Source organism: Crocuta crocuta, unplaced genomic scaffold (assembly GCF_008692635.1).
Source record: "Crocuta crocuta isolate KB4526 unplaced genomic scaffold, BGI_CrCroc_1.0 scaffold1300, whole genome shotgun sequence".
In the NCBI taxonomy this organism is placed as follows: domain Eukaryota; kingdom Metazoa; phylum Chordata; class Mammalia; order Carnivora; family Hyaenidae; genus Crocuta; species Crocuta crocuta.
In genome coordinates this window covers 40,827-68,700 of record NW_027528462.1, presented here as the reverse complement: position 1 = coordinate 68,700, position 27,874 = coordinate 40,827, and the positions used below count along the sequence as shown (strand labels likewise).

The 27,874-nt window shown below is 48.0% G+C and overlaps 1 protein-coding gene across 3 annotated transcripts in view; it reads left to right on the top strand.

Moving 5' to 3' along the window:
• The window catches only part of SPIN1 (spindlin 1), a 45,101-nt gene that overhangs the window by 9,068 nt on the left and 8,159 nt on the right, over positions 1-27,874 (top strand). The window contains exons 2-6 of one of the 3 annotated variants that reach the window (XR_013332836.1): positions 4,672-4,720; positions 13,895-14,148; positions 18,488-18,721; positions 23,660-24,094; positions 25,595-27,460. Coding sequence is in view for 1 of the 3 variants with exons in the window: in XM_077754589.1 (XP_077610715.1) it covers positions 4,672-4,720; positions 13,895-14,148; positions 18,488-18,721; positions 23,660-23,859 (737 nt within the window). In the remaining 2 variants the exon portion in view is untranslated. Of the gene's footprint in view, positions 1-4,671; positions 4,721-13,894; positions 14,149-18,487; positions 18,722-23,659; positions 27,461-27,874 lie in introns of those variants that run through there. The other 2 variants (XR_013332835.1, XM_077754589.1) reach the window with 2 other exon arrangements.

The following is a 27,874-nucleotide window of genomic DNA, read 5'->3' as shown; positions in this document are numbered from 1 at the left end:
CTCTGGTTTAGTGACTGACGTTAATTTGGGGAAATCCTCAGTCATTATTGCTTTAATTATTTCCTCTGTTCCCTCTGTCTCCGTCTTGTCTCCCTGCCTGCCGTTTGTAGTCGTCCCACAGTCCTTGGATATTCGGATTTGTTTTTTCCTTTGTTTTCTTTCTGCTTTTCAGGTTGGGACGTCTCTGCAGCTCAGAGACTCAAATGTCCTGCAGCTCAGAGACTCTTTCCCCAGCCATGTCCAGGGATCACTGGTTAATGTCTGCTGTGTTTCTTACTGTGCCCTGTTGCTTGCCCTGTGTTTTCTTCTATTTTCTCTTCCACTTCTTCCTATTTTCGCTTCCACTTTTCCTCGCTTTTTGTGGTTTTGATTGCACTTTCTCCATCATGAGTCCCTCAACACATCCTTCATTTCTGTTCTGGTGTTTTGACCTCTGCCGCATCTTTTTTCCCCTGATAATTTCTACCTTTCTTTTTACATTACTTATTTTCTTTCTTACACGTTGTGTACTTTTTTTCATTAGAGCCTCTACCTTATTATATTGATAGAATTCTTGGACTGATCATTCCATCACCTCTGTCATGCCAGAGTCTGGTTCCTGTGTTTGTTGTCTCTTCAAACCATGTTGTTTGCTTTTTCATGTGCTTTATAAGTTTTCGACCGTGTTGAACAGGATGTGCTAGGTGAGAGGAGCTCGCAGGCCTTCAGTGCCCCTCGGTGGGGTGTGGGGGGCAGGATACGTCTGCAGTGTCTGACTCGGCGTCCGGTCTTTACTGAGGCTGTGACACTGGCTGGCCCTCCTGTCCTCCTCTTCCCCCCTGTGCGACAGGACATTTAACCTCCCTTCCCTTGGGCCGATCGGGCTCTTGGGGACAGGCCTTGTTAAGAACCAAACGTTGTGTTCTATCTCTGAATGGGTACTTTCTCCTCCCTCTAGTGGGGGCTGGAGGGGCGTTTTCTCTCCCCTTCCCTGGGAACCAGATGGAGCTGCAGAGCTCCTTTCAGTGTAACCAGGGAGAATGGGACCCTCCATTCCTGCCAGGCCCCAGCTCTCCCACCCGCTCTCCCCAGGCTCTGCCTGAGGCGCACCGGGCGAGTCTGTCTGCCGCCTGTCTCTGGTTTGGCGCCTGTCTGTGGTTTGGCGGTGGCCCTTTGCCCTGGGACTCCTCCTCTGTTCACTCAAAGAGGAGTTGCGGGTTCTTGATCTTGTGCAGCTTCTCCCTTGTTCAGGCGGAGGGGGACTCGACTCCTCATGCACAGCGCGATCTCTCTGTGGGTTTCCCAGAGCTCCCGCTCTCCGTGTTCTCGGTGTGGAGACTGTGCCGGGTCAGCGGCCTTGAGGAGAGCCATGCTTCCTCCCTGTCCACCGAGCTCTGAGGTCCTTGCACATGCGGTGGCGCCCCGGGCCTGTGGTGCTTGTGCCCGAGGGGCCGCGTCTCCGTGAGAGTGGAGGGTTGACTGGGCGCGGCTTGCCTCTTCTCCAGGGCTCCCGCTGTGGCCCTCCTGTGGCTGGGAAAGTGAGCCCCGTGGGGACACGTGGTGACAGGTGGGCCCGGGCATTGCCTGGTGCACAGGGGCGGGGGCAGACGGATATAAGGCTGGTGGCCCTGTCCTGGTGAACTCTGCATGGGAGGTGAGCTGGCCCTGGCACTGGGGGGAGGAGGGTGAGTGGGGAGGGGGGGCAGGTCCCGTGGGCCCCAAGGGCCCTGGGCAAATCCTGTACTCTGGGTGGCTTATATCCACTGTCCTCATCCCATGCACCCCAAGCCTAGAGATGTTCCAGGGGGTTCCAGGGAAGTTTGCTGTCCTCCCAGGCTGTCTTCTGTCATCTGTGAGCTGCCTGCTTGTCTGTGTACAGGTGCCTGGGCTGCCAGGGACAGTGGGGTGGACAGTGCTGGGCACCGTGGACCTGCCTGTCTTACCATCTTCGCTGTGATCCAGGACAGACAGCCCTGCACTGACCAGTTGGCTGTGTGTCTCCACTTGTTCGCTCCACTTTGGAATTGAAAGTGGCCTGCTGATGAGGAAGTGTGTGTTAGCAAGCCCGCTCTCAGGGAAGGCCAGGGAGACTTTGCAGATAACCCAGTAGCCTTCCTCCTCCCGCCAGGGGACCGCCTCCTCCCGGGGGACCATTGGACTGAGCTTGTGGTCAGAGGTTCTTTGTTTTCTTTGTATTTTGCTGCTGAGTGTGAGTTTTGATCACCGCAGCAAGGAGTGCTGCTGTGGTATTATTTTCTTCAAGATAAAATTTCATTGTGATTTTTGTCCTTGCACTGTGGATTAAACAAGATTTTGGTTTAATTTTCAAAAACAGAAGTATTCCAGATATTAATTTCTGGTTTAATTCTCATGTGGTCAGAGAACAAGCTTCTTAGGATTTCACGTTGTTTCAGGTGTACGGAGGGTTTGTGCCATGAGTAGCAGATGGTGGGTCTGAGTGAACATCTCATGTGGACTTGGGAGGAAAAAACCAGTGTAGGCTGTTTGTAGTGCTCTGGCTTTCTGTGTCCTGATGTCCTACCCACTCCTTAGTATATGACCGAGAGAGGAGAGCTCACGTCTGAACGTCTAATTGTGGATGTGTCGCTTTTTCCTGTCCGGGCCATTGGGCCTTGCTTCGTGAACCCCAGTGTTCTGATCTAGTTCACATACCGTCAACATGTTAAATGTGCTGGCTTCTTAATTAATTGACTCTTACCATTTTGAAATGTCGTCTTGATCCCTGATAACTTTGTCCTGAAGTTAATATGTGTGTTGCTAGCAATCGTCCCATCCGTTTTTATATAGTCCCTGAATTGGTGTGTTTGGACACTCTTCATTTGATGCCATTATCTGTGCTGTTGAGACTAGAAGCTACCTTGGCCGGATGTAGTGCTCTGAGTCCATGAGTTTTATTCCACTGTCTTCTGTTCTGGCTCATGCTCTTTCTGACCATGAGTCTGGAGCCACTGTTGTCTTTGTTTCTCTGTGTTGTTTCTTTTTAAAAATTACTTATTTTTAGAGAGAGAGTGCACGAGCAGGGGAGGGGCAGAGAGACAGGGAGACACAGAATCTGAAGCAGGCTCCAGGCTCTGAGCTGTCAGCACAGAGCCTGTGAGAACATGACCTGAGCTGAAGTCAGTCGCTTCACCCACTTCAAACCAGGCGCCCTTCAAACCAGGCGCCCGTGTTTGGCTGTCATGGGCCCTGGTTTTCAGAACTGGGATTAGGATGCACTCTAGCGGGCTCGTCTTTTGTTTTTGTCCCACTTGGGCACAGCTGAGCTCATTGGCTGTGTGGCTCTGCGCTCAACACATCTGGGGAACTCTCTGCCATTGCTTCTTCTAGCTCTTTTTTTTCCTGGTGCACCTCTCTCTCCCTGGGTGCGGTTTACTGTGCATCAGGCCTTGTTGACACCAGTTGTGAGGGTCCCCAAGGCTCCTTCTATCCCTAACGTCCATGGGTCTGGTCCCCTATTAACCATGTCCGTTCATCTTCATTTCAGATTATGTGTTCTCATCACTTTCATTTCTTTCTTTTATTCCACACATTTTTCTGTTTTGAGTGTTGTCTGTGTTGTCCCTTAAATATTTGAGCAGATTATAGCTCTTTTAACGTCTTTGCCGTTAATTACTTTCTGGTTGTAACCCACTTGGCATGGGGTATGGTTGGCTATTTTCCTTTGAGCCAAGTGGCCTCTTTTGGGGTGCTGGCCCTTTTGAGATGTGTGGTGGCACGTCGGGACTCTGCGGCCATGCTCGGACTTTGTTCTGGCCACCAGGTGCCCGGGTGGGTCTGGAGCAGCCCTCCTGCTGAGAGGTCACCTCTGTGTGGTTTTTACCCACTGCCCCACGGGTTCGAAACAATGGCTGGCTGGGCTTTGAACAACTGCTGTCCCTTTCCACCCCCAGATGTTTAGAGTCCCTCTGAGGGAACCCCCCCGCCCAGTGTTCTGGCCTCCTGCCCCCCTGTTCATCCAGCCCTGCTCTGGCTCTCAGCCTGGGACACGGTCACCAGCTCTCCTTGTTCCCCCGCGGGCCATCTCGTGCGTCGCTCTCGCACGCGGTCCTGGCTGGCGCACAGCCTCCTGGTGCTGGGGGCCAGTGCCTCTTGTCCTCCGTTGCCTGGGTCCAGACGGCTCAAATCTGCTCGCTTTCTGGTGGTTTGTCGCGGGAAGACAGCTTCTGTAACTTAGTACTTTACTGCCAGATTGTCACTTTTGTTGTGGTTTTTGTTTTGTTCCATGGGATTTTGGGTTTTTTATGGCTGATCTGGGGAGATGAGCTGTTGTCCTTGTTACCGTCCTGGAACCCCTTTTATTTCCTTCTTAGCAATTAAATAAATAAATAGCTTCCTACAAGTTGGCTCTTTATGGCTTATTTTCATTTCATGCTTTTTTTTTTTTTTTTTTTTATGTTTGTTTATATTAGAGAGGGAGGGAGGGAGACACAGAACCCGAAGGAGGCTCCAGGCTCTGAGCTGTCAGCACAGAGCCCGACGCGGGGCTTGAACTCATGAACCGTGAGATTATGACCTGAGCGGGAGTCAGAGACACTTAGCTGACTGAGCCCCCAGATGCCCCCTGTCATGCTTTGTATAGTAGTTTTCAGAAGCTCATTTTTCCCGGGTTCTGCAGTGTTTTCTGTCCGGTTTTTATTGATGTTGTTATTGATGTGCTCACTTCTCTTTTAGGCCATGCTGGCGTGTCTGCAAGCATGATGAAGAAGAGGACGTCCCACAAGTAAGCAACTCTGAAACTTGCTTTTAGATAGCAGGTTGTGGCCTTTGGTGACATAGGGCTCGAGATGCCAGCGTGCTGCCCTCTTTTGTGTGCTGAGCAGGCCGTGACCCGTCCTTGTGGCCTACGGCCGCCTATGCCTGTCCTTCCACCCTTGAAAGCCTCTGGACCATGATCTCCCCCAATCCCCCCCAGGCTGTGCACACGGTGGGAAACCCCAGCAGTGAGGGCGGCACATGGCCCTCCTCTTCCTCTTCCCCCTGGGGAGGGCCGCATGCTGTCAGCACACGGGGTCTTTGCGGGGCCTTGGATGTGCTGCTGGCAGGGAGGTCCTGGTGGCCAGAGGCCTCAGCTGCTGCTGGAAGGCCTGATGAGCACGCTGACAGCTGCTCTCTCACTGCTTTGTAACTTTCTCAAATAAATGAGAAGCTTGAAATTCAGAGAAAGCATATGCCTGTTGAAAGATCATCTAAAAAGCCGTGTATTTTAAGTGACCAGTATGTTTTAAGTCCTAAACTCTGTAGTACCAGAATGAACAAGCCACTTTTCCCTCCCTTTAATCTTTGTGTGTGACGTAGTTACATTTGTAAAGGAAATTGAGGTGCTGTGTTAAATAATGCTGTGCTTGTACTGAGTCACACATCAGACTAGATTGCACAAGTATCCCCTAGGCCCTGGTCGCTGCCGCTGCACCACGCCACTGCTCTGGCAAGTTGGTTCTGATCATTTGAGCCTCGATTGGAGATTGTTAACTATGGACCAGGCCTCTGACCCTCGCTGGCACCTCCCTTGCCTCCCTTCTGAATTGTTCACACCAAAGTCCCCACCCTTTGTGGCCAAAGAGCACGAGGCGCCTTGGCCACTGTGACGGGTCTGGATGCGTACACGTGCCCTTACATGATGGTCGCTGATCCGGGCACACGTGCCTTCCATGTACATGGGTACGTGCATAGTAGTGTAGGTAATGTGTCAGGTTTGGTCCATGAAATGACCTACCATGTGAAAGTGAAGTTGAGGCCTGGGTGTCCCTGAGGGTTGATAAAGCATTCCCCAGATTTCGTTGATGTGCGCATTACGTTCATGGTTCTGCCATGCCCACTGACCTGGTAATTTATCATTGTGTTGCACCATTACCATAAGTGATCAGCTGTCTCTTGGCCCAAGTGAGAGGTAACAAAATGAATATAAGCTGTAATATCCGGTAATGATAAAAATTTAAAGACAGTGGGGAGGAGAAGCAAGTTACATGCTAATTTGTGAGACTGGAACATTTCATGCAAAAGAGATTTTACCAGTTAGTTTAAAATAACTGGTTTTCAGAATGTGGTGTGCATTCAGTTTTACCCATTTTTATACACTCCTGGGTATCTGGTTAGACGTTCCTTTAGTTAGGATTTTAGGCATTCTTGGGTGTGTGTGAGGGTTTCACATGCCTGCTCTTAAGCACTGCTTTCCATGGACTCGTGGCCCTGATGTGCTAGTAATTCCCTGCCTCCTCTCCCCCCCGAAAGCACAAGGAATAAATGCCTACCTGTTAAAACTTCTGAGCGTCTGCTCCCCTATGGTCTGCGATGCAGGGAGCTCGGTCTGGTGTTTGTTTCAGTGAAACAAGCCTTCAGTAGATGGCCTTGAACTTGGTACTCTGTAACCGGAGGGCGCCACGGGAAGAGAGGACACTCAGTCCCATTCACCTTGTCTTCTGATCTCTGTGCACATCTGAAGATGATTGGAAACAAAGAGTTGGCACATTTTGTGATGGGTGGTCGCTGCTTGCTGCCCCTGGAGGGGTCTGCTGGCTAGTGAGGCCCCTGCACAGGGGCTGGCTCGGAGCGGGGAGCTGGTTGGCCCTGCTGGGCGCCTCGGCACGTTCCTCTGTCTGCCTGGACTCTGCTTACCGCGCCTAGAAATCCTGGTCGGACTGGAATGGTGGGGCACCAGCTTTTCCATAGACCAGCCTTTCTGCCGGCAAGATGTTTATGGAAACCATGAACTGACCAGCGGACCTGGAGGCTCACTCTGCCCTTGTCTCCACTGTGGCCCAGTAGTGAGCGAGGAAAGGCACGCGGGACCTGCAGCCGCTGACCGTGGCCTCCCTCCTCTCACCTCCTGTCTGTCGGGGGGCTGAGCAGTAACCTCACATGCAGAGGGAGTCACAGGAGCACCCGGCAGACGAGCGCGGCAGCCCCGTCCCTGTGGACACTAGCGGGACGCAGGGAGTCGGGTCTGCGGCGTTGGGAGCATGGCTGCAGCAGACCAGAGCGGTTGTGTAGCTGCGTCTCGTCCTGACCTTCAAGTGACTGGGGTGCACTTCCATGCTCCCTGCCGCCAGGCCCCTTGCTGCAGTTTGGGAACAGGCTGGTGGACAGGCCTTTCCCAGCTACACAGGACATCGTTTGGGAAATGCATCCGCAGTGAAACTGCACTTGGCCCTTGAACAACACAGGGTTGAGCTGCACAGGGCCACTTGTACCCAGATTTAAATGTGGCACAGAACTATAAGTGTGTTTTTTGTTCCTTATGATTTTCTCCTTCTTTCTTCCTTCCTTCCTCTCTCCCCCTGTCCCTCCCTCCCTCCCTCCCTCCCATTTTTGAGAGAGCAGGGGAGGGCGGGGGGGGGGGGGGGGGGGGGGGTGGGGACAGAGGATCTGAAGACAGCCTGATATGGGGCTTGAAATCATGAACAGTGAGATCATGTCCTGAGCCGAAGTCGGATGCTTGACTGAGCTATGCAGGTGCCCCTGCCTTATGGTTTTCTTAATGTCTGTTCTTTTCTCTGGCTTCCTTTATTGTAAGAGTACAGCATAGGGTCCATACGGCATACAGAGTGTATGGTGTTTATGTAATTGGTAAGGCTTCTGGTCAAGCTATCAAGTTTTGAGGGAGCCAGAAATTATACACTGGGTTTTGACTGTGTGTGGGTCAGTGCCCCGATCCCTGCTTTAAGGGTCAGCTGTGCATTTTGAGTTTGGGGGTATCTCAGGCAAGTTTTGCTGTAACAGTTCTTTGTTGCAGTTTTCAGCAAGTCTGGTTCTTTGTCTTCCCTAATTTGAACAGTGGATGCCTTTCCATTTCAAGGCACTGTCAGAAAACACGACTGGGTTTTGGTGTATTTTTAGAAAAATGGACCAGGGCTGTTATACACTAATTAGAGGTAGTTTCAGCAAGTGCTTTTCCATTTGTTAAGTCACAAGTCCCAGTCACTGACCATAACAATGACAGATGCCTCTCCCCTCCTCTCCCTTCTCCTGGAGTCCCTGCTGTGGGCTTGAGCACATTGCATGGCGTCCTTATCAAGTAGGAACCATGGGCCCTTTGATGCAAGAGGTTAAGTGAATAGTGGGGTCATAGAGCTGGGAAGCAACTGCGCCAGGGGACGGCAGGGTTCTAGAGCACTCAGCTACCACACCGCGCTTCCTCTGGAATGGTTGCTTGTCTTACGTCGGGAAAATGGGTTATTTCTGTCGTAAACACACGGACTAGATAACAGTGCAGCAGGAGTCTATATAAAGTGTGGTGTGAGTGTCTTAAATTGATCAAAAAGTATAATACCTTTGAATTGACTTGTGAGTAAGTGCTCTTTACAGCAAGGAAGTGAATAGCGTTTGGAAGGGCTCGGCATTGGGAGGGTTCCGCGGACAGCTCTGGCATTCTCGGGGCACGGTGTACAGACAGAGTAGTGAAAGAACCCATAGTGTGTGGGTGGAAACCAGATCCCCATTTTGTTTTTATATTGTCGTTTTAAGCCGGCAATAGCAGTGTCAGCTGTACAACTTGTATTATGCAACAGGTACCAAGAAAAACTTTCTCCTTGCTGGTGTGCATCTTATAAAAAGACCATTATTTTGTAATTTTTTATAGTTTATTTTTATTTTTGAGACAGAGACAGAGAACGAGTGGGGGAGGGTCAGAGAGAGAGGAAGACACAGAATCCGAAACAGGCTCCAGGCTTCGAGCTGTCAGCACAGAACCTGACACGGGGCCTGAACCCACGGACTGTGAGATCATGACCTGAGCTGAAGTCGGACGCTTAACCGACTGAGCCACCCAGGCTCCCCAAAAGACAATTATTTTGATTCAATCAGTAGTTTCTTCTGAAATCTGCTACAACACGATTAAGGGGACTGCTTTTAGAAGACGGTACTAAATAGAATAAGGAACGTGTCAGTAATGAATTCATGCAACATAGCATGCGCTGCGTGAGTAGCATATCCCGGTGCTAGTTGAAGTTGAAGAAGTGGCCTTTTAAATAATGGCCACCAAAATAAGGTCTTCCAGTCCCGGGGAGGAGGATGCACTTTGAACTCAGAATCTCATTTCTGGATGACAGAATCGTTAGCCTGGTAGTTTCCGAATGTATATAAAGTGTTGAGCAACATACAGAAATGCCCCCCACAGTCTCAGCTTACCTTTTTGGGACCATGGGTGCATAGAAACTAGTGTCACTTGTGACTCATGCTCCCCAAGGTGTGGTGCGTGGGGCAGTGGCGGCCAGGAGCGTGTGCTTGAAGGTCTGGGATCGTGGGACCTGGGCCCACGCCTTTACCATGCGCTCTGGGCAGTCGTTTGCCTTCTAGATTCTCCAGCGAAGCCCATCTGAGAACTAAGATGTTTGTGTGAAATCCGCTCCTGCTGTACAGGGAGAGTGGCTTTCTTCCCAGGATCTGGACGCTCCACATGCGAGTACAGGTAGATCCCGTCCCAGCCGTGAGGACAGACAGCAGCTTACCCCTCCAGAGGCCAGCGACGGCTTTGGGAAAGGAGCAAGGAAAGTGCTCACAGGTGCTTACCTCCTGTTTCTGTGCTGTCTTCTTGAGTTGTTCCGATCGTGACACAGTGCATCCTTTTAGTTGGGCTTGGCCGCAGGCTCAGCTGTTCTCCCAGATGACGCGTGTGGTGTCCGTCTGTGGCAATGCTGTGTGTGTGCGTGTGTGTGCGCGCGCGCATGTGTGCGCACCTGCGCCTTTGGAGAGTGGGCGTGGAGAGCGCCCTAGACTCTGCAGGGACGAACACGAGCTTGAGGGCTGTTAACGAATATGTCTGTCCACGGAGAATGTAAGTCCATATCACATTCAGGGAGTATTTTATTTTATTTTATTTTATTTTAAGTTTATTCATTTAGAAAGAGACAGTGAGCCAGGAGGGGGAGAGGGCAGAGAGAGAGAGAGAGAATCCCAAACAGGTTCTGCTGAGAGCTTGGAGCCTGCTTTGGATTCTGTGTCTCTCTCTCTTTGCCCTTATCCCAGTTGCACTCTGTGTCTCTGTCTCTCTCAAAAGTAAATAAACATTAAAAAAATTTTTTTAGGGGCGCCTGGGTGGCTTAGTCGGTTAAGCGTCCGACTTTCGCTTGGGTCATGATCTCGCGGTTCGTGGGTTCGAGCCCCGCGTCGGGCTCTGTGCTGACTGACAGAGTCTGTTTCTCCCTCTCTCTCTGACCCTCCCCTGCTCACGCTGTCTCTCTCTCTCCTAGAAATAAATAAAAACATTAAAAAAAAATTTTTTTTAAGCACTGAGCTGAGGAGCTCTCTGCCACTTTGAGTTGAAAAGGAAGCCCTCCGATAAGTGGGTATCCAGAGTGGACCCTGGAATTCTGCACAGGTTGGAGACCCCAAAGGCTGGCCGCAGCCAAGGGGGCCAGAGGAGAAAGCAGCCGCTGAAGAGGTTTGCCTGCCCCTCGTCTCCGTCCCCAGGTCTCTGCTCCCAGCCACTCCACAGCCCCCTGGGTCCCTGCTGCTTCTCAGATCCCACACCTCCTGCTCAGACGTCAGGGTCCGATTGGGCCTGAAGAAGTACATCCCAGCTACAGACGCCGTGGTCTCGCCTTGCACCGAACACAGGAGCGCTGGGGACTGTCAGGCACCCCAGGAGCACTGACCGCACGAGAGAGAGTCACACATGACGGGAGAGCTAACCAGAGTCTGCAGACAGTGCCACCACACCCAGACACAGCCGACCTGCAAAGGTCGTAGAGGAATCAGGAAAGGAAGTGAACGTTTACCCCCAATGTTGGAAGGCTTGTTAAATTAAAGAGACGTGGTTCAAGAAAAGGGAAAGAAACAGTTTCTATCTATCGGTTTGATAGATAGGCTGAAATTCACAAGCCTGTCTATTTTACCTAATTCAGGAGAACTTGGTCTGAAGCTTTTTTGGAAGGTGAGCAGTGTCAGGGAAGAGGGTCGTGGAGGAAAGACCGGGAAGTGCTGTGTTTCTCTGCTGAGGAAGGGATGGTGGGTGAAGCGTCAAGAGTAAATGTGGGAACGGGGCACCGGGATGGCTCAGTCGGTTAATCGTCTGTTTGTCTCAGCTCAGGTCATGATAGCACAGTTGGGAGTTCAGGCCCCACACTGGGCTCTGTGCTGGGTGTGAAGTCTACTTCTTAAAAAAATAATAAATGGGGGAGATAATTTTGAACAGCTCTTTTTCGATGGGCCAAGTGCTAGTTGAGGGATTGAGTCCAGGATAGAAGCTTTTCTGGTTGTGGACCCGCAGGGATTGTGTGTACGTATGAGTGTGCACACACACACACAGATTAGGAGAGCTGTGTTGCAGCTCCCGTCCGAGGGCAAAATTGCTTCCTGTGAGAACACTTTTTTTTTTTTTTTAATATTTTTATTTATTTCTAGGAGAGAGAGAGACAGCGTGAGCAGGGGAGGGTCACAGAGAGAGGGAGATACAGACTCTGAAACAGGCTCCAGGCTCTGAGCTGGCAGTCAGCACAGAGCCCGACATGGGGCTCGAACCCACAAACCGCGAGATCATGACCTAAGCGAAAGTCGGACGCTCAACCGACTAAGCCACGCAGGCGCCCCGAGAACACTTTTTCTTAAGACCTTCAACTGATAGGGTGAGGCCCACCTACATTATGGTGGGCCATCTGCTGATTTACACACTGTTTTTCTAGAAAAATGCCTTCACACAAAACATCTAGAATAATGATTGGCCAGATAGGTGAGTACTGTGGCCCAGCCAGGATGACAGATTTAGATCAAAGATCGTACTGGCGGAGAGGCTGTATTTGCTTACAATTTTGGTAGTTATGGTGGAACGTTTGTATGAATTCTGAAATGGTGCATGTGACTGTATTCCTTACTCTGTGAGGTTGAGAACTAGTCTCTGCCTTTGCTGTGAAGAAAGCCTGATCCTGTACAAGTGTGCATTGCTAGGATTTCTGCTGAAATCTCGCAGATGGGTAATTGGCTGTTTGAGGAGATACATAATGCTGAGATTCCTGTCCTCTTCCAGCGATATGTAGGGGCCTGAGCTTCCCGGTGTCTGGGTGTTAGTGCTGTTGGTAGTTACAGGTGACAGACTCGATAGTGCCCAGTACTTGGCCTTTTCTCTCTGACGAGTTGCACCCTGCTGAGTCCCTGGGTGGCAGCACGGAGTCAAGCTCTCGGCCCTGCCCCTCTGTCCATCCAAGGGAGGGTGATTGTCCCAAGTGCTCTCTGTACGGCGGGCGGCCTGTAACCTCACAGGCCTCCATGGTCAGTGTAGTGTCCTTGGCTCACATTCCCCTTCCTGAGAACCGTAAACTCTGCTGCCTCGTGGCCCCAATGTCACCGTTACATCCTCCCGTGAAGCGGTCCTTGTGCCCAGAAGCCCACCAGATGTTTTCCTTAAAGGATGTGTTTTACTGGAAGATGTTTGTGTCCGTAGTTGGAGTCTGTTTTCCCAGGACTGCCTTTGCACAGGGACGTCGTTTCTTTCAGGGGTTTTTCCGGGAGTTGGCGCCAGCGTCCTAATGTCCTTTGACAGCTGGAAGCTGTGTCCTGTCTGCCCAGGCGCGCCCCACCGCATCTGGTGGCCATGCTCCTCCGGCTTAGTCCTCGTTTCTGAGATGGCCTGTCTAGTTCTCCCTCCCTGCTCCGGCCTCTAGTGTGTGCCTGGCAGTGGGGAGGATTTCCATCTCCCTTGTGGGCAGATGGCCTTTGGGTGTGCCTCCGACTGGTCTGTGTCGTCCGACGTGCACTTCTGCCTCTGTCCTCCTGGGCCCTGTGCGTGAGAAGAGCTGTGGCTCCCTGTGTGGCCGTCCCTGCGGAGCTCGAGCCCCTCTGTCTCCACACGGCCTGTGGGGTCTTGCCTTGTCATTCTGTGAACCCCTTCCTCCTGGAAGGCAGGTCTGCTGGGAGCCTGCAGAGAATGCCCTCGAAACCCTGGGAGCCCTTTACCAGCCGACGTAAGTGGTCTTCCGTCAGGGATGGCCCCGTCTTGCTGAGGGAGAGGCCTGTGCCAGCAGACGTGGACCTCATTGGGCAGCCGCTGAGGTTCCTCGGTGGCACGCTCGCTCTAGATTTCCTAGCCCGCCTCTTTAAAGTATGTACATCATAGTTTAAATATCACAGCCTACAATAAATTGTTTTTTTCTATGTTTGTGCATATGCCAGTTGCTCGTGACTTTCACTTGTGTAGACGAGAGCTCTCTGCCCACCAGATGTTCTTGGCTGAGCGCGTGCAGTGCGCACGGGGCCTGGCTGTCCGCTCTGTCCACGCCCAGCCTGATCCCTTGTCTGCGGACTCCTAGGTGGAGCCCAGATGCCTTCCCTGATACGAGGACCCACGTGTGCTGCTTGTAAATGTTGAATGTAGATTTTCCAATTGTTAATAATCTGGAAAGAATGTGGTTTGGTGTTGCTCCTCCAATAGTTTTAATAATACATTACGTGTTTGTCAAAATTCAAGTGTGTAAGATTGTACATTTTCCAGAGGAGTACTGACTGTGTGATGCCTGGATGCCAGCCGGCCTGGACTGCCAGTTAAGGAGACGTTAAGTGTCTAGTGTTTTCTCCTTGATTAAGGCGGTGGGGGCTCATCATGTGGGCGCCAGAGTGGGTGAGATTGAATGGTTGTGGGTTCATATTCGGTAAAGCCATGTGCCTGTGTCCATATTTTATGCGGTCAGCCCTTCTGTGTGATTAACTGGGATAACTGTGAGTTGACTGCAGTAACAGAAGCTCCGAGAAGGTGATGCTCATACTCCACATCGGGGTGAAGTTGCTACGGGCAAGTGCTGCTCCTCTGCCCGCCCACAGGGTGTGCAGGGAGCAGGGCGCGTGCACATGATGATGTGGAGGGCCCCTGCGGGCACTTGCACCGGGACAGCATGCTAGCTAGCAGTAGGGTTGGGGGTAGGGGTGCATACTTCTGAGATGATCCCTTACGTGTGTATATGTGTGAATGCAGAAAACATCGGAGCAGTGTGGGGCCGAGCAAACCCGTTTCCCAGCCCCGGAGGAACATCGTAGGCTGCAGGATTCAGCATGGGTGGAAGGAGGGGAATGGCCCTGTCACCCAGTGGAAAGGAACCGTTCTGGACCAGGTGCCTGTAAATCCTTCTTTGTATCTTATAAAGTACGATGGATTTGACTGTGTTTATGGACTAGAACTTAATAAAGATGAAAGAGTGTCTGCGCTTGAAGTCCTTCCCGATAGAGTTGGTAAGTTCTCTTTACTGTTTGTGTGTTGTATCCTTTACACATGATTATTGAAGTGATTGCTTTGTGATTATTGTTCTGCATTATTGGTATTTGTGTTTTTCCTGGAGTGCAGGCACTCCCCCTACACACCTGAGTAAGTCACCTGAAACCACAGTTCAGGTGAGGGGTGTAAAGATACGTGAAATGATCGCTGAACAAATTGACAAACTGGTAATTTCTAACATGGTTATTTCCCACATTTTGCTCACTGTTCATGTGGACTCTGATGGGTAAGAATATTTTCTTATTAGCTCAAATATCCTGTGTACTTTCATCAGATTATAGTAGCTTATGCACTTATTTTAGAATCCTTACATGAAGCATACTTTCATTGTGTGGTATTACATAAGAGATAATGGCATTTCCAGCTAAAATTCTAGGAGCCAAAACCTGTGGGTTTTACTCTGCATTCTTTAGATGGTTGTTTGCACAATGTGGAAATGAATGGCCCTTTCTTTTTTAAATATCTTACAAATGTGTCCCCTTGTATAACTTAGTTCCTTAGGACTTAAGGTGTCAGTTAAATAATAATGACTGATTTTATTTTTAAGGATAAAGTAAAATACCATTTCTAGGATGAGTAGGATGCACCCATGTTAATATTACTTCCTTCACGGAGTGTTCACTGTGCAGTTACTTCCTTCACAGAGTGTTCACTGTGCAGTGCTTGCTTCTTACCATGGTGATGCCGCTCGTGCATGAGTGCTGGTTGATGCTTTTGGATTCGTCTTGAAAAGCCTCTGTGTTAACAAACCCAGTCTTAGCAGATGTGGACTTGAGGGTAGAAGTGTGGGCCCAGATTGTCAAGAGGGGAAAATACTCTGTCCCCTTGTCTCCTTTGTTTCTGTCATTGTGTTCTTGGGACACAGGTGCTTCCCCAGCAGGTTAATTCTTTGCCAGAGCAGCAAGTTTTTTGTTCACTTTCCCTTTAGATAATGATGCTAAGTGTGTATTCATCTTGTGTAAATACAGTTCTGTTTTCACAGAAATCTTTAGGTCTTCGTTATTACCAAAGGTAACTACTTGTGTAATGTTACGTCTCTAGCATTTGTCACTGTTCTCGGTCCCACTGGACCTTCCTCCTTCCTCACGAGGCAGATCCTCTGATTCCTCTTGATTTTGTTGTTAGCTCATTTCCAGTGTAAGAAGCTAACATCAAAGAGTCTTTATTACCTTCAGGTTTTAAAAAAATCCAGATCATCATATCCATTGTTTGTACTAAGTAATTGTCATGTATTCTTTTTCTGAGCTAGATGTTTAGTCTGTCCCTTTTGGGGTGAGACTGCCAGCCTGTGTGAGCTCTTCTGTCATCATAGGACGAAGGAGGTCTTTTTCTCTTGATAAAAACATGATTTGACCAAACGAAGATACCCCTAAATCTATAAGTATCTCTGGTGATGGATTTGAGCTGCTAAATGGTTTTCCTATCGTTTCCAGCAAGAGATCAGGCTTGTTTTTGTAAACGGCAAAGCATTTCAAAAAGGAAATCCAAAGGCGTCTATGCAAACCAGCAGTATTTCACATGCCGAATTTAATGAATAGTTAATTCTGGTACTTCCCGAGATGCTTCAGTCTGGAAGATTCTTTGCCCTTCACTTACATTCCACGTAGGAAAGAAACTGTCTTTCACGATTGGCTTCAGATCATACATCAGACTGTACTTGCAGTTTTGTTTTCCATAAGCTAAGGAGGGGACGGAAGAAGTCAGCCAACCTGAAGGCCTGCGGTGGCACAGTTTATGGGTGCCCCACATGCGGTCGGGGAGGTCAGGAGGCTTGTGACATCAGTAAAAACACAGAAAGTGAAATTTACCACTTTGGCCATTTTTAAGTGTTGAGTTCAGTTAGTATTAAGTGCATTCATGTTGTTGTGGAACAGATCTCCAGAACGTTTTCATCTTGTAAATCTATTGCTCTGTCCCTGTTAAACAGCAGCTCCCTTCGCCTTCCCCCCCCCAGCTCACACCCCCCACCCTTCTACTTCCTGTTTCTGTGAATTGGGTCACCTTAGATACCTCCTAAGTGGAATTGTAGAATATTGTCTTTTGTTGACCACCTCCTTTGTCAGCAGTGTGCTCAGGGCTCACCCACGTAGCACATGACAGCACCTCCTTCTCTTTCGGCTGAGCGACACGTTGTGTCTCCACCACATTCGGTCCACCATCCTTCCGCTTGGTTTCCCTCCACCTTTTGGTTCTTGTGGATAGTGCTGCCATGAACATGGTGGTCAGGCACTTCCGGCCCCTGCTTTTTTCTTTTGAGGACAGTCCTGGAGGCGGAATTGCTGGAGCATGCTCTCCCACCCACAGTGCACGGGGCTCCAGGTTCTCTACATCCTCATCAACACTTGTTGTTCTTCTTGGTTTTGATTTGCATTTCTGTGATGATTAGTGATGTTGAGCACCTTCTCATACACTTTTTGACCACTTGTCTGTCATCTTTGCAGAAATGTCTGTTCGGGTCCTTTGCCTGTTTTTCAGTTAGGTTATTTGATTTTGTTGAATTTTAGGAATTCTTTACATATTTTGGAGATAAGTGAGTTTTAACAGAACAGTGACAGCTTTACACTGATAATGATTTCAGATTCTGCATTGCAGTTAACCTTTCAACAATCTACCACTTGTTGAACTGTGATGTAGCCTCACAGGAGAGTATCTGGAATTATCTGACAAGACTAATAGAACACTCCCCCTTTTCAACAACACGTCTTTGTGAGGCTGGGTTTTATATGTCAACCAGAAGAGCATGTAACAGATTGAATGCGGAAGCCAATAGGAGAATAGCTTTCCTGTTGTAAAATTAGACATTGAGAGATTTAAACAAATGTAAAATCACACTATTACTAAATTTTTGTTAGAAAACATGGTTATTTTTCATTAAAAATGCTTTGTTTCTGTAAGTCTTTAAAATAGTTTTAAACGACTTATTTATATATTTTTTATAGTTTATTTTTGAGACAGAGCATAAGTGGGGGAGGGGCAGAGAGAGAGGGAGACACAGAATCTGAAACAGGCTCCAGGCTCTGAGCTGCCAGCACAGAACCTGATGCGGGGCTCAAATCCACAAACCGCGAGATCATGAGAACTTCTGGTCTGAAGAAACTAGTGGGTTTTTAGTGTACAATGGGGAATTTTGTGAAATTTTGGATAATTATCGCATATGTAAGCAAAGAGAAGCACTGTATGTGTTTAGAGTGCCCTTCTGATGAAATCAGCTAACAGTATTTTCAGTAAGAAATTCTAATCTGTGTTCCTTTGAATTTTAACAGAAATAGAAGCACTCCTGAATGAGTAAAATAAAAGTGCTTTTTTTTTAAAGACAGTTGTCTAAAATGCGAGGACCATAGAAGCCTTAAAATCATTAGGATCCTCTAATTTTCCCAGTATTAAAAAAACAGGAAGGTAGTGATTTTCTGCCTGCCTCTTAACAAACACAGAGCAGGGCCGTCAGTCAATTTGTATGGCAGGTGTTGGAGCGCGGTGCTCTTGACATTGGGAAGCAGACAGGAGAAGCCTCTGCTTGCATCCCGGTATCTGGGCTAAGTATGACCACTGTTGTCATTAAGGGATAGAGCCAGAGGAGGTGACAGACAGTCATCTGACAGACAGTGGGGCTTTCAGCCGTGGTTCTGGAGAGCCCCTGGGAGGAGACCTGGAGAAGGAAGAGGCTGTGCAGGCAGGGGCTGGGCAGGAGGGCAGGAGGCAGAGGGCGGCTGGGCCAGCCCTGAGCAGCAGTTACTCAGATGCTGAAGTGAAAGCCCTGGGGCCTTCCAAGCAAAAGCACAGCAGATGTGGTGTAAGCACCCAGGAACGGTCGGCTTGCTGTAGAAAACAGATGGTGGACACAGGAGTAAGACCTCAGGTCTGGGATAGGGTGACCTCTTAGTTTGAAGAACTGGCCCGTGGTCATGTCAAGTGTTACCAGAGGGAAGGTGAGTGAGGAGTGTTTGGGAATGCTCCTATTCTGCAGATCCAAACAAGCCTAGAACGATCTTAAAGTTTAACATAGCTGTTAAGCATACCTTAACCCACCTCGTACCTCGAACGAACCATTCAAAGTTACAATTTCGCTACAGCACCAAGAGCAGATGAGTTTGGAAAACAGAAAAGAAGGAAAGCAGGTTCTCTCAGTAACTGACCTGGGACCCACAGCTTCTGTGGACTCCAGTGTGGCCCGGGTGCCAGCTCGCTGGTTCTCGTGCTGCTCACGCGTCAGGCCATCACCTCGTGTGAGTTCAGTCTTCACACACAGTACACATTGGTAAGACCCTGTGTGAACCGCTGTCTGCTTCTTGTCCCCAGCGAGCTCTCGAATCAGCGATGCGCACCTGGCCGACACGATGATTGGAAAGGCGGTGGAGCACATGTTTGAGACGGAGGATGGCTCCAAGGACGAGTGGAGGGGGATGGTCTTGGCACGCGCCCCTATCATGAACACGTGGTTCTATATCACCTACGAGAAGGACCCTGTCTTGTACATGTATCAGCTCTTAGATGATTATAAAGAAGGCGACCTTCGCATCATGCCCGATTCAAGTAAGTGTGGATTGTTAGCTTTTATTTTTGGTAATTCCCAAGGAACTTGAATTTTAGAACAAGATATTTGATTAACTATTTTGTAGCTGCCTTTTAAAAATTTTGATTACTAGGGTTAAGTGATGATTCTTTTAGTTCTGCACCAAGCATAGATTGTGAAATTTTGCACTCTTTGCCAAGAGTAACGTGCTTTCTGTATAGATCTGTCCTGGATTGTGGACTTGTGGGTGAATGGAGCATGTAACACGGGCTCCTTCGTGAGTGGCTTCCTTCACTCAGTGCAGTGTTTTCCAGGCTCCTCTGAGTTGTAATGTGTTAGTGCTTTATTCCTTTACTGGCCAAGTACAAGTGCACGGTATTCGTGTGTATCTACCCGTCTGTTGGTGGACGTGTGGGCTGTCGCTTGCCTCTTGCTCATTACGAAGGATGCTGCTATAAACCTTTGTGCGCAGGTTTCTGAGTGGATGTTTGTCTTCAGTTCTCCTGGGTGGACACAGAGGCATGGGATTGATGGGTCCGTGGTCACTGCTGCGTTGTGTGGGGGACCACCAGACCGATTTTCAAGGCCACTGCACACCCTCACCGCTTTGTGATACCTGACATTCAGCTCTGGCCATCCTCATGGTTGCAAAATGCTAGCTCGTTGTGGGTTTGGTTTGCATCTACCTGATCCCTAGAGGCATTGGGCATCTTTTCATGTGTTATTGACCGTTTCTGTGTCTTCTCTGGAGAAGTATGTTTGCCTTGTCTGCTTATTCAGTCAGGCCGCCCTTCTGACACTGAGTTGTCCAGGTCTGTGTTCTCCGTGCAGGTCTCCCAGCACATGTTGGACTTGCAGATACTTTCTCCTGTTCTGTGGGTTTCTTTTTGCTTTCTTGATGGTGTTCTTTGAAGCCCAGAAGTTTTTAATTTTGACAAGGTCCAATTTATTTTTTCTCCTGTAGTTCATGCTTTTGGTGTTTTCTGACAGTTTTTGCCAAGTTCAAGGTTGTGAAGATTTACCTCTGTTTTCTTCTAAGAATCTTATAGGCGTAGCTTTTACTTGTGGGTCTTTTAGCTCTTATATTTAGATCTTTGATAACATTTTGAGTTAACTTTTACGATGTGGTGAGAGGGTCCACCTTCTTTCTCCTGCACGGTTTCTGAGCACCATTACTTGGAAAGACCATTCCCTCCCCTGTTGGGTAGTTTTGCTGCCTCGTTGAGAGGGAGTTGACTGCGGGGTGCTGGTGTGCCGCTGGGCTTCAGTCCCGCTCTGTCACCCCAGGCTGTGCTTGCACACCTGCCATTCCTGGTCACACTGCTCTGGAGTGAGTTGGACATTGGGAAGTGTTGAGCCCTCCTACTTTGTTCTTTTTCACCATTGTTTTGACTCTTCGGGGTCCCTTGCAATTTCATGAATTTTGGAACCAGTTTGTTACCATCTGCAAAGAAGTCAGCTGGAAAGAAGTCAGCTGGGATTCAGCCGGGGATTGTGTTGAAGCTCTGATCACTTGGGGGACAACTGCCAACTGTCTTTATACCATGAAGCCTTCTGACCCGTGAGCATGGACTGCTTTGCCGTTACTGAGATTTAAAGATTCCTATCAACAGTGTTTTGTAGTTTTCAGAGTAGGAGTTTTGTACTTCCTTTGTCAACTTTATTCCTAAATATTTTGCTCTTTTTGATGCTACTATGAATGGAATTATTTTCTTAATATCATTTTTGGGTAGGCCTATTCTTTTTAAAAGTACTCCTTAGCCTTTTGTCCAACACAGGGGTCCCTGGGCCTGAACAGATGGTGCTGGCGGATGCATGATCCATTAGTGGTGTGACAGCCATCTCTGTTATTGAGTTCTGCTGACAAGCCAGTCAGTGAAACTGTTCTTTCTGATACGTGCTCATCTGGCCCTGACTTTTGCCTTGTGTTCGTTTGTCATAGGTAGTAACAGGAAGTATTTATATAGTAGGAACTTCATTCTCATGAGCGTGTTCTTTAAAAGCATTTCTTCAGCCTGGGACGACTGGGTGGCTCAGTCTGTTAAGTGACCGACTTCAGCCCAAGTCATGATCTTGCCGTTTGTGAGTTCGAGTCCTGCATAGGGCTCTGTGCTGACAGCTCAGAGCCTGGAGCCTGCTTCAGACTCTGTGTCTCCCTCTCTCTTTGCCCCTCCCACACCTCGTGCTCTGTCTGTCTCTCTCAAAATAAATAAACATTAAATAGTTAAAAACAAATCTCTAGCCTGTATGAGGTTGATTTTTAACTTTTCTGTAGAGAACTATCCCCAGTTAGAGCTGTTGTCTGGCTGCTGGAAAGCATGACGGCGTGTGCACTGTCCCCAATTTCTCCCAGCCCCTCTTTCCTCTCCCGCCATCTCCCCTCAGCCTGCTGTGCTTCTGCGAGAGTGGGAGTTCAGTTGCCATTGGAACTCGCCATGGTGCCCTGCTGCAGCAGCCCCTGTGCACGCTTCTCGGCCCCTGGCCCCGTTGCCGTGGCATGTCTGGTGACCACATACTTGGAACTTTGTGAACGCAAAGTGCCCTGAAAGCATGGTGTGTCGGTGCCGCTGCTGGGGAGGAAAGGACTTCTGTCTCTGGGTCGGCATCACTTCCTGCCCAGAACGGATTACGACATATTTGGGCGTTCTGTTGCGCTGGGGTCAGAGTAGCAGGGTTAGGATTGTGTCCTTGAGTGAGAGGACCTACCATAGCCAGAGAGGCAGACTGGTGCTCAGGCCTCTAGCAGGCTGCGTGGAGCCCCGGGGGTGCAGTGCTGGCAGGCCTGGGCCAGACCCGAGCTCCTTGCCCGTGGGCTGTCAGGCCCTGGCCCCTGCTGCTGCTCCACGTACCAGGGCTCGCCTTCTTCGGGCCCGAGACAGTTTCTGGAGGCAGAATTGTAACCTCCCAGCCCTATCCCCTGTGTTCTTCCCAGCTGGAGGGGACAGTTTACTCTCCTTCCGAGTGCACTCCAGGGACACCTCGCTGCCTTGGCAGTCCTCGGAGATCCTGTTGTGACTGGGCTGGGGAGGGGCTTCACTCTGCACCTGTTTTCAAAGCACAGAAGGCTCATGTTGAAGCTGGACTAGGAAGACAACGTGTAATGCAGTGAGGGATGAGGTGGCGGTGGAGGCCGCTTTAAGGATTCGCAGGGAAAGATCAGGGAGCAGCATAGTCTCCGTAGTATTGTAGGTGTTGTCTGCTCTGAAGGCCTATTTCGAAGGAACTCCAACTTTAAAAAGTTTTGTAGGCTTAGGATTCTCTTGGACTTTTCCTTGGTGTGGTTCTCACCTCGTCAGGCAGTCACAGCTATAATTAAACATGAGCCACAGGGATTTCTGGTTACGATTTTCAAAATCCTTTACATGCCTCCAGCCTGGGTGGGCGGGGAGGGGGGGTGTTTTTTGTAAATAAAGTTTTATTGGCACACGGCCACACCTTTCTCTGCCACTGTTCTCACTTGATAAGGCACAGCCAATAGTTGGTGCAGAGACCATATGGCTTAGGTCCTCATATGTTTATTGTCTGGCCCTTGAAGGAAACGTTTGCTGACTCCTCTTGGGTCTAGATAATTACAGTGAATTGGGGATGTTAAATTTTTTTTTAATTTTTAAAATTTATATCCAAGCCAGTTAGCATATTGCAATAATGATTTCAGAAGTAGATTCTACTCATTCATCCTTTATGTATAATACCCAGCGCTCATCCCAATAAATGTCTTCTTTAATGCCCCTTACCCATTTAGTCCATCCCCCCACCCTCAGCCCCTCCAGCAAGCCAGTTTGTTCTCTCTGTGTCTTTTATGTTTTGTCTCCCTCCCTGTTTTTGTATTATTTTTGCTTTCCTTCCTTTATGTTCATCTGCTTTATATCTTAAATTCCACATATGAGTGAAGTCATATGATATTTGTCTTTCTCTAATTTCACTTAGCATAGTACCCTCTAGTTCTATCCACATAGTTGCAAATGGCAAGATTTCATTCTTTTTGATTGCTGAGTAATACTCCATTGTACGTACACACACGCGTGCACACATACACACACACAGACACCCCCCCCACACACATCTTCTTTACCCATTCATCCACTGATGGACATTTAAGCTCTTTCCATACTTTGGCGATTGTTGATAGTTCTGGTATAAACATTGGGATGCATGTGCCCCTTTGAAACAGCACACTTGTATCCCTTAGATAAATACCTAGTAGTGCAATTGCTGGGTCATAGGGTAGTTCTAATTTTCATTTTTTGAGGAACCTCCATACTGTTTTCTGGAGTGGCTGCACAGTTTGCATTCCCACCAGCAGTACAAAGGGGTTCCTCTTTCTCCACATCCTCGCCAATATCTATTGTTCCTGAGTCGTTAATGTTAGTCATTCTGACAGGTGTGAGGTGGTATCTCATCATGGTTTTGATTTGTATTTCCCTGATGATGAATGATGTTGAACATCTTTTCATGTGACTGTTGGCCATCTGGATGTCTATTAATGTCTTTTGCCCATTTCTTCACTGGATTGTTTTTTAGGTGTTGAGTTTGATAAGTTCTCTATAGATTTTGGATGTTAAACCTTCATCTGATATGTTATTTGCAAATATCTTCTCATTCCATTGGTTGCCTTTTAGTTTTGCTGGTTGTTTCCTTTGCTGTGCAGAAGCTTTTTATCTTGATGAGGTTCAGATGTTTCACTTTGGCTTTTGTTACCCTTCCCTCCAGAGACCTCTTGAGTAAGAAGTTGCTGTGGCCGAGGTTGAAGAGGTTTTTTTCTGCTTTCTCCTGTAGGATTTTGATGGCTTCTTGTCTGACATTTAAGTGTCTCATCCATTTCGAGTTTATTTTGTGTATGGTGTAAGAAAGTCGGGGGAATGTTAAATTTTTATAAAATTACTATTAAAATAGACATGTGAGTTGGTACATACTGAAAAGTTGACTTCAAATTCTTTTTCCTCCCCTGTTTACTGCAGATGATTCTCCTCCAGCAGAAAGGGAACCAGGAGAAGTTGTGGACAGCCTGGTAGGCAAACAAGTGGAATATGCCAAAGAGGACGGCTCTAAAAGGACTGGCATGGTCATCCACCAAGTGGAGGCCAAACCGTCCGTCTACTTCATCAAGTTTGATGACGACTTCCATATCTACGTGTACGATTTGGTGAAAACATCTTAGATGGCATCATGGACTTCACCAAATTTGTGGAACTATTAAATGTATAATTTGTAGACATAAAGACTTGATTGCTTTCCAGTTTAATGAAAGCTTAAATGTCCCTGCGAACCCACAATCTCTGCCAGCAGAACTGGTTTTGTTCCGAATAGTACAGATTTATGTGAACACAAAGCATTTTGTGTAAGGAACTCCTTCCTCTCAAAAGAAGTCTGTCTGTCTGGAGGGGAGTTAACAGGCAAGTTTGGTACAAGTTAGGCTAGCCCCATAGTCATTTCAAACTGTAGTAGATTTTCCCCACTTCCCCGCCACTGTTTTGCTCGCCGACTCTGCCGCCGCAATGCAAGTATAGTTTGGTATTTTTGTTATTGCCTTCTTTGAGATATATATGTATCTATATCTACCTATCTATATCTGTGTGTGTACATATGTAATATATACACACACACACACATAGATCCGTGCGTGCGCACGCACACATACACTTAATTGGCAGTCCTTTCTTTGTGGATTGGGGTGGGGTTTAAATAATATTCTCCAGTTTAACAGGAGTACTTGTCCGAAGTCAGTCATATTTAGCATATTACTGCTGTTTATTTAAAATTAAATGTGGGCACAGGAGACACATAGGGATGTTCAGCTTCTTTTCAAAGTCAGAAGTTCAGACACCTTTTCAATCTGGAGGCTTTAAACTGTGAGTCCAAACATGAATCATTTGTGAACAGTTGCTGGACCCACGTTAGGAATTAACAAAACAGGAATTTGGGGTGAAAAGCTGCCTTTAATTCTAAGCTTTGTAAATTTTTGTTTACATTTTTTATCATACTTTTTTGTTTTTAAGTGAAGCCCAGGTACTTGGTCCACACAGTGTGATGCAGGCATATTTGGACAGCACACCTGGTCCGTTATGTGTATGAGTCCGCAGTCTGCATTCTAGTATGTGGATTTGAGAGGCAGCAGTACAGCAGTGGTGTGTGTGTGTGTGTGTGTGTGTGTGTGTGTGTGTGTGTGTGTGTGTGTGTGTTTGCGTGTGTGTGGTAAGTTCCTGGAAGAACCTAGTGCTTTTGTATTAGAAGTTCAAGTTGAAGAATGGCATTGCTGCCTTCCGACAAGTTCTGGGACACTTCTTTTTATTACCATTCTTGCTGATACATGATTGTGGTCAGAAGGCTTTCCCCTCGGCTTTTTCCCACAAAGAATATCCAGACAGACGATAGCTTTGGTCCCCTGACGCCTTCTGTGGTGCTGTACGGTTTTGCCCCCGGTGTGCTATGGATGTGGATGCTTCCCGTCCTGTGGGCCCTGCCATGTCAGGGTCCGCCACCGCACCAGCTTTGGTGGTTTATTCCTGCAAGGTTGTTTTAACTGAAGTAGAGCTACAGAAGTGGGAGTAGTGGCGGCATGGCCATCTGTTGCCTTGTGTCGGATGAGCCCTGATGGGCTGGCTGAAAGCTAGGAGAGAAGCAGTATGTGAAACCAGTCTCCTGTGGAGGGTGGAAATCTTCCTGTGTTTTGGGCAGAAGGCTGAGTACGCATGCTGTCGGTCCAGTACCAGAAGGCCGTGCGGCTTCAGTGTTCGGGATTCCGTAGTTCATGGCCTCCCCACGTGTGGTTCACTCGGTTCCCACTTTTGCCTTTGGGAAGACCATGCGCTGTCGCACTGTTGGATGGTAGCCCCGCGCCTCACCTCAGGCGGCAGCCGGGTGCCTGGTCTCAGACGGTCCTTCTCCTTGGACAGGTGTCTTGCTGCACGTCTTGTCACCTCTTTTCCTGGTGGCCCTTCTGAGAGTCCCTGCATGTGAATCTCAAGGCAGAGCCCGTCTCCCCACGTGCCAGTGGATATGTGTGCCCAGACAGTGGGGGCAGCCGGCGTACGCACGATGTGAACGCAGCACAGAGGCATTGGGCTCCAGAACCGGTGTCATTTGGCAGCATCCCGCAGGGTGGGTCAGTGGAGGCATCCCGGCCTCACTCACTGACTTGCATTGTGGTTTTTTTGCAAGTACCTTTAGCACCTTCAGTACCACACGGTCTGCCGCTCTCCAGACGAATGTGACGCGTGGTCATCATCCTCTTTTTAGTCATCGTTCCATGTATTGCCTTTAGGGCAGAAGGAAGGGGAAGGGGTTTTTTGTTATTTTCCTTTTATTTGCCCCATTCTCTTTTCTTTCGGTGGCTTAACTCCCACTTCCGCGGTGACTGATCCCACTCCTTTGCCCGGGATTTCAGGCTTCGTTTTAGGCTCACGTTTCTGATCTGCATGCATTGCTTGCCTTTTCCTGGTATTGGGATGTTGGTTCCTTGTTCCGGGAGCCCAACATTAGTTTCCAAAATTATCACGGGACTTGTGACCGCACAAGACCCGAACCTGTATAAAATGTCCTGGCCTTCCTCACTGACCTGCTGTAGTGTTCTTGTGTCGTGTGCGTGTGACGTCTGGCTGCCCACGTGAAGCTTCAGAGGAGAACCTTAAGCGCAGACCATCCTTTTTTGCATGCTCTATTCTAAGTAGGATGTTCAATGTAACTAACCGAACTTGCATGTGAGAGATATTTAGGTTTTTTTGTTTTCTATCTTTGTTTTTATTTGTTTTCAGCTGTCTGTATATTTGCTTCCTGTGCTGTTGTAGTGGTCGTAGGATACAGATGCACTGGTGAAGCAGTGTAGTGCCAGCAGAAGGTGATTTTCCAGCCCTGTCTGTCGTGCAGCATTTGAAGGGACTGTGCATTCTTGAAACTCTCACAGTTACTTCTAAGCCAGAGTTCATTCCTATTATTGTTTTACGTGCCAAACCCCGAAGTGCATTGGGCTTGAATCTCTGAACGCTGTGGACCCGTTAGAAGACTGTTTTGATTGTCACAAATTGTAGTGCCTGAAAACATTCTTAAGCTGATTGTCTTAAAAAACAAAAATAAAAAATAAGAGTTCTCCAAAGACAAACAGGAACAATTATTATAACAGAAAATAATTATGGTCGAAATGTCTGTGGTTCCTTGGAAATGCTGCGCTTTTTGTATTTTCCACCGTTAGTGCAGTTTGAACGAATGTGTATAGTTCAGAGGTCTTCGTGTTCGCATTTTAAAATTAGGTAAATGACCTCATCTTTCAAGCTTGAATTCATTTTTAATTTTAATTTTATTTTATACAATGTGTAGACAGTTCCCTGTTCTCTGCATTTAGAAGTATAAACAATATAAATCTGTTAATTCTGTAAGTAATTTTTATAATTATGATGTAACTCTATCCTATCCTTAAAACATTTAAAATAAACCCTTTATGTGCAACTTCTGACTGTAAATTTTGTGCTCATGAGCAAAATGTGATGTGTTAAACCTGCTTCTGAAAAAGTTTTTGAAGTTTTACTTTAAGATCCTTTCACCACATGTAAATGTCAGATATGCAGAGACAGAAAGAAGTCCGACTTTACTTAAATGGTAACACTCAGTTATTCCCGAGGGGAGAGGGGCAGTGATCAATATCCCAAATACATTCTCTAGTCCAAAATATTCAAGTTTGTGATTTGCCATTAATGAGAAAATTTATCATAAAATTTTAAACTGAATTGTTTTAAATAGAATTAAATAATATGTATTTTATACCTTCACATCTAGTTCTGCTTTGTATATTGCCTGTAATGCTATTAATACTTCAGTACCAACTGGTGAGAGTCTGTAGGGGAAAAGCCCCATGTTGATGGCAGGGACGAGGAAGCGTAGGTAATGCTGGAACTGCTTTGTGTGTTGTGTTTTATCTTCCTGGGCGATTGTAATCAGTGAGGAAAAAAGTAGATTCACAATGTGCCTGTAATTAGATTTGTTTTTGATGTTTCGCTGTTGAATTGGGCTCAAGGACCATGTGATTAAGGTCTGGGTGGGACAGGTTGCCTTTTTGCAGCCAGAGTGGCCACAGGAACGCCCCCCACCCCCACCCCGGGCTGGGTGGAGGCACCCGCCTGCCCTCTAGAGTCCTGATCTCATGTCCTCATCCTGCTGAACATCAGCCCTTGTGCAACCGCACA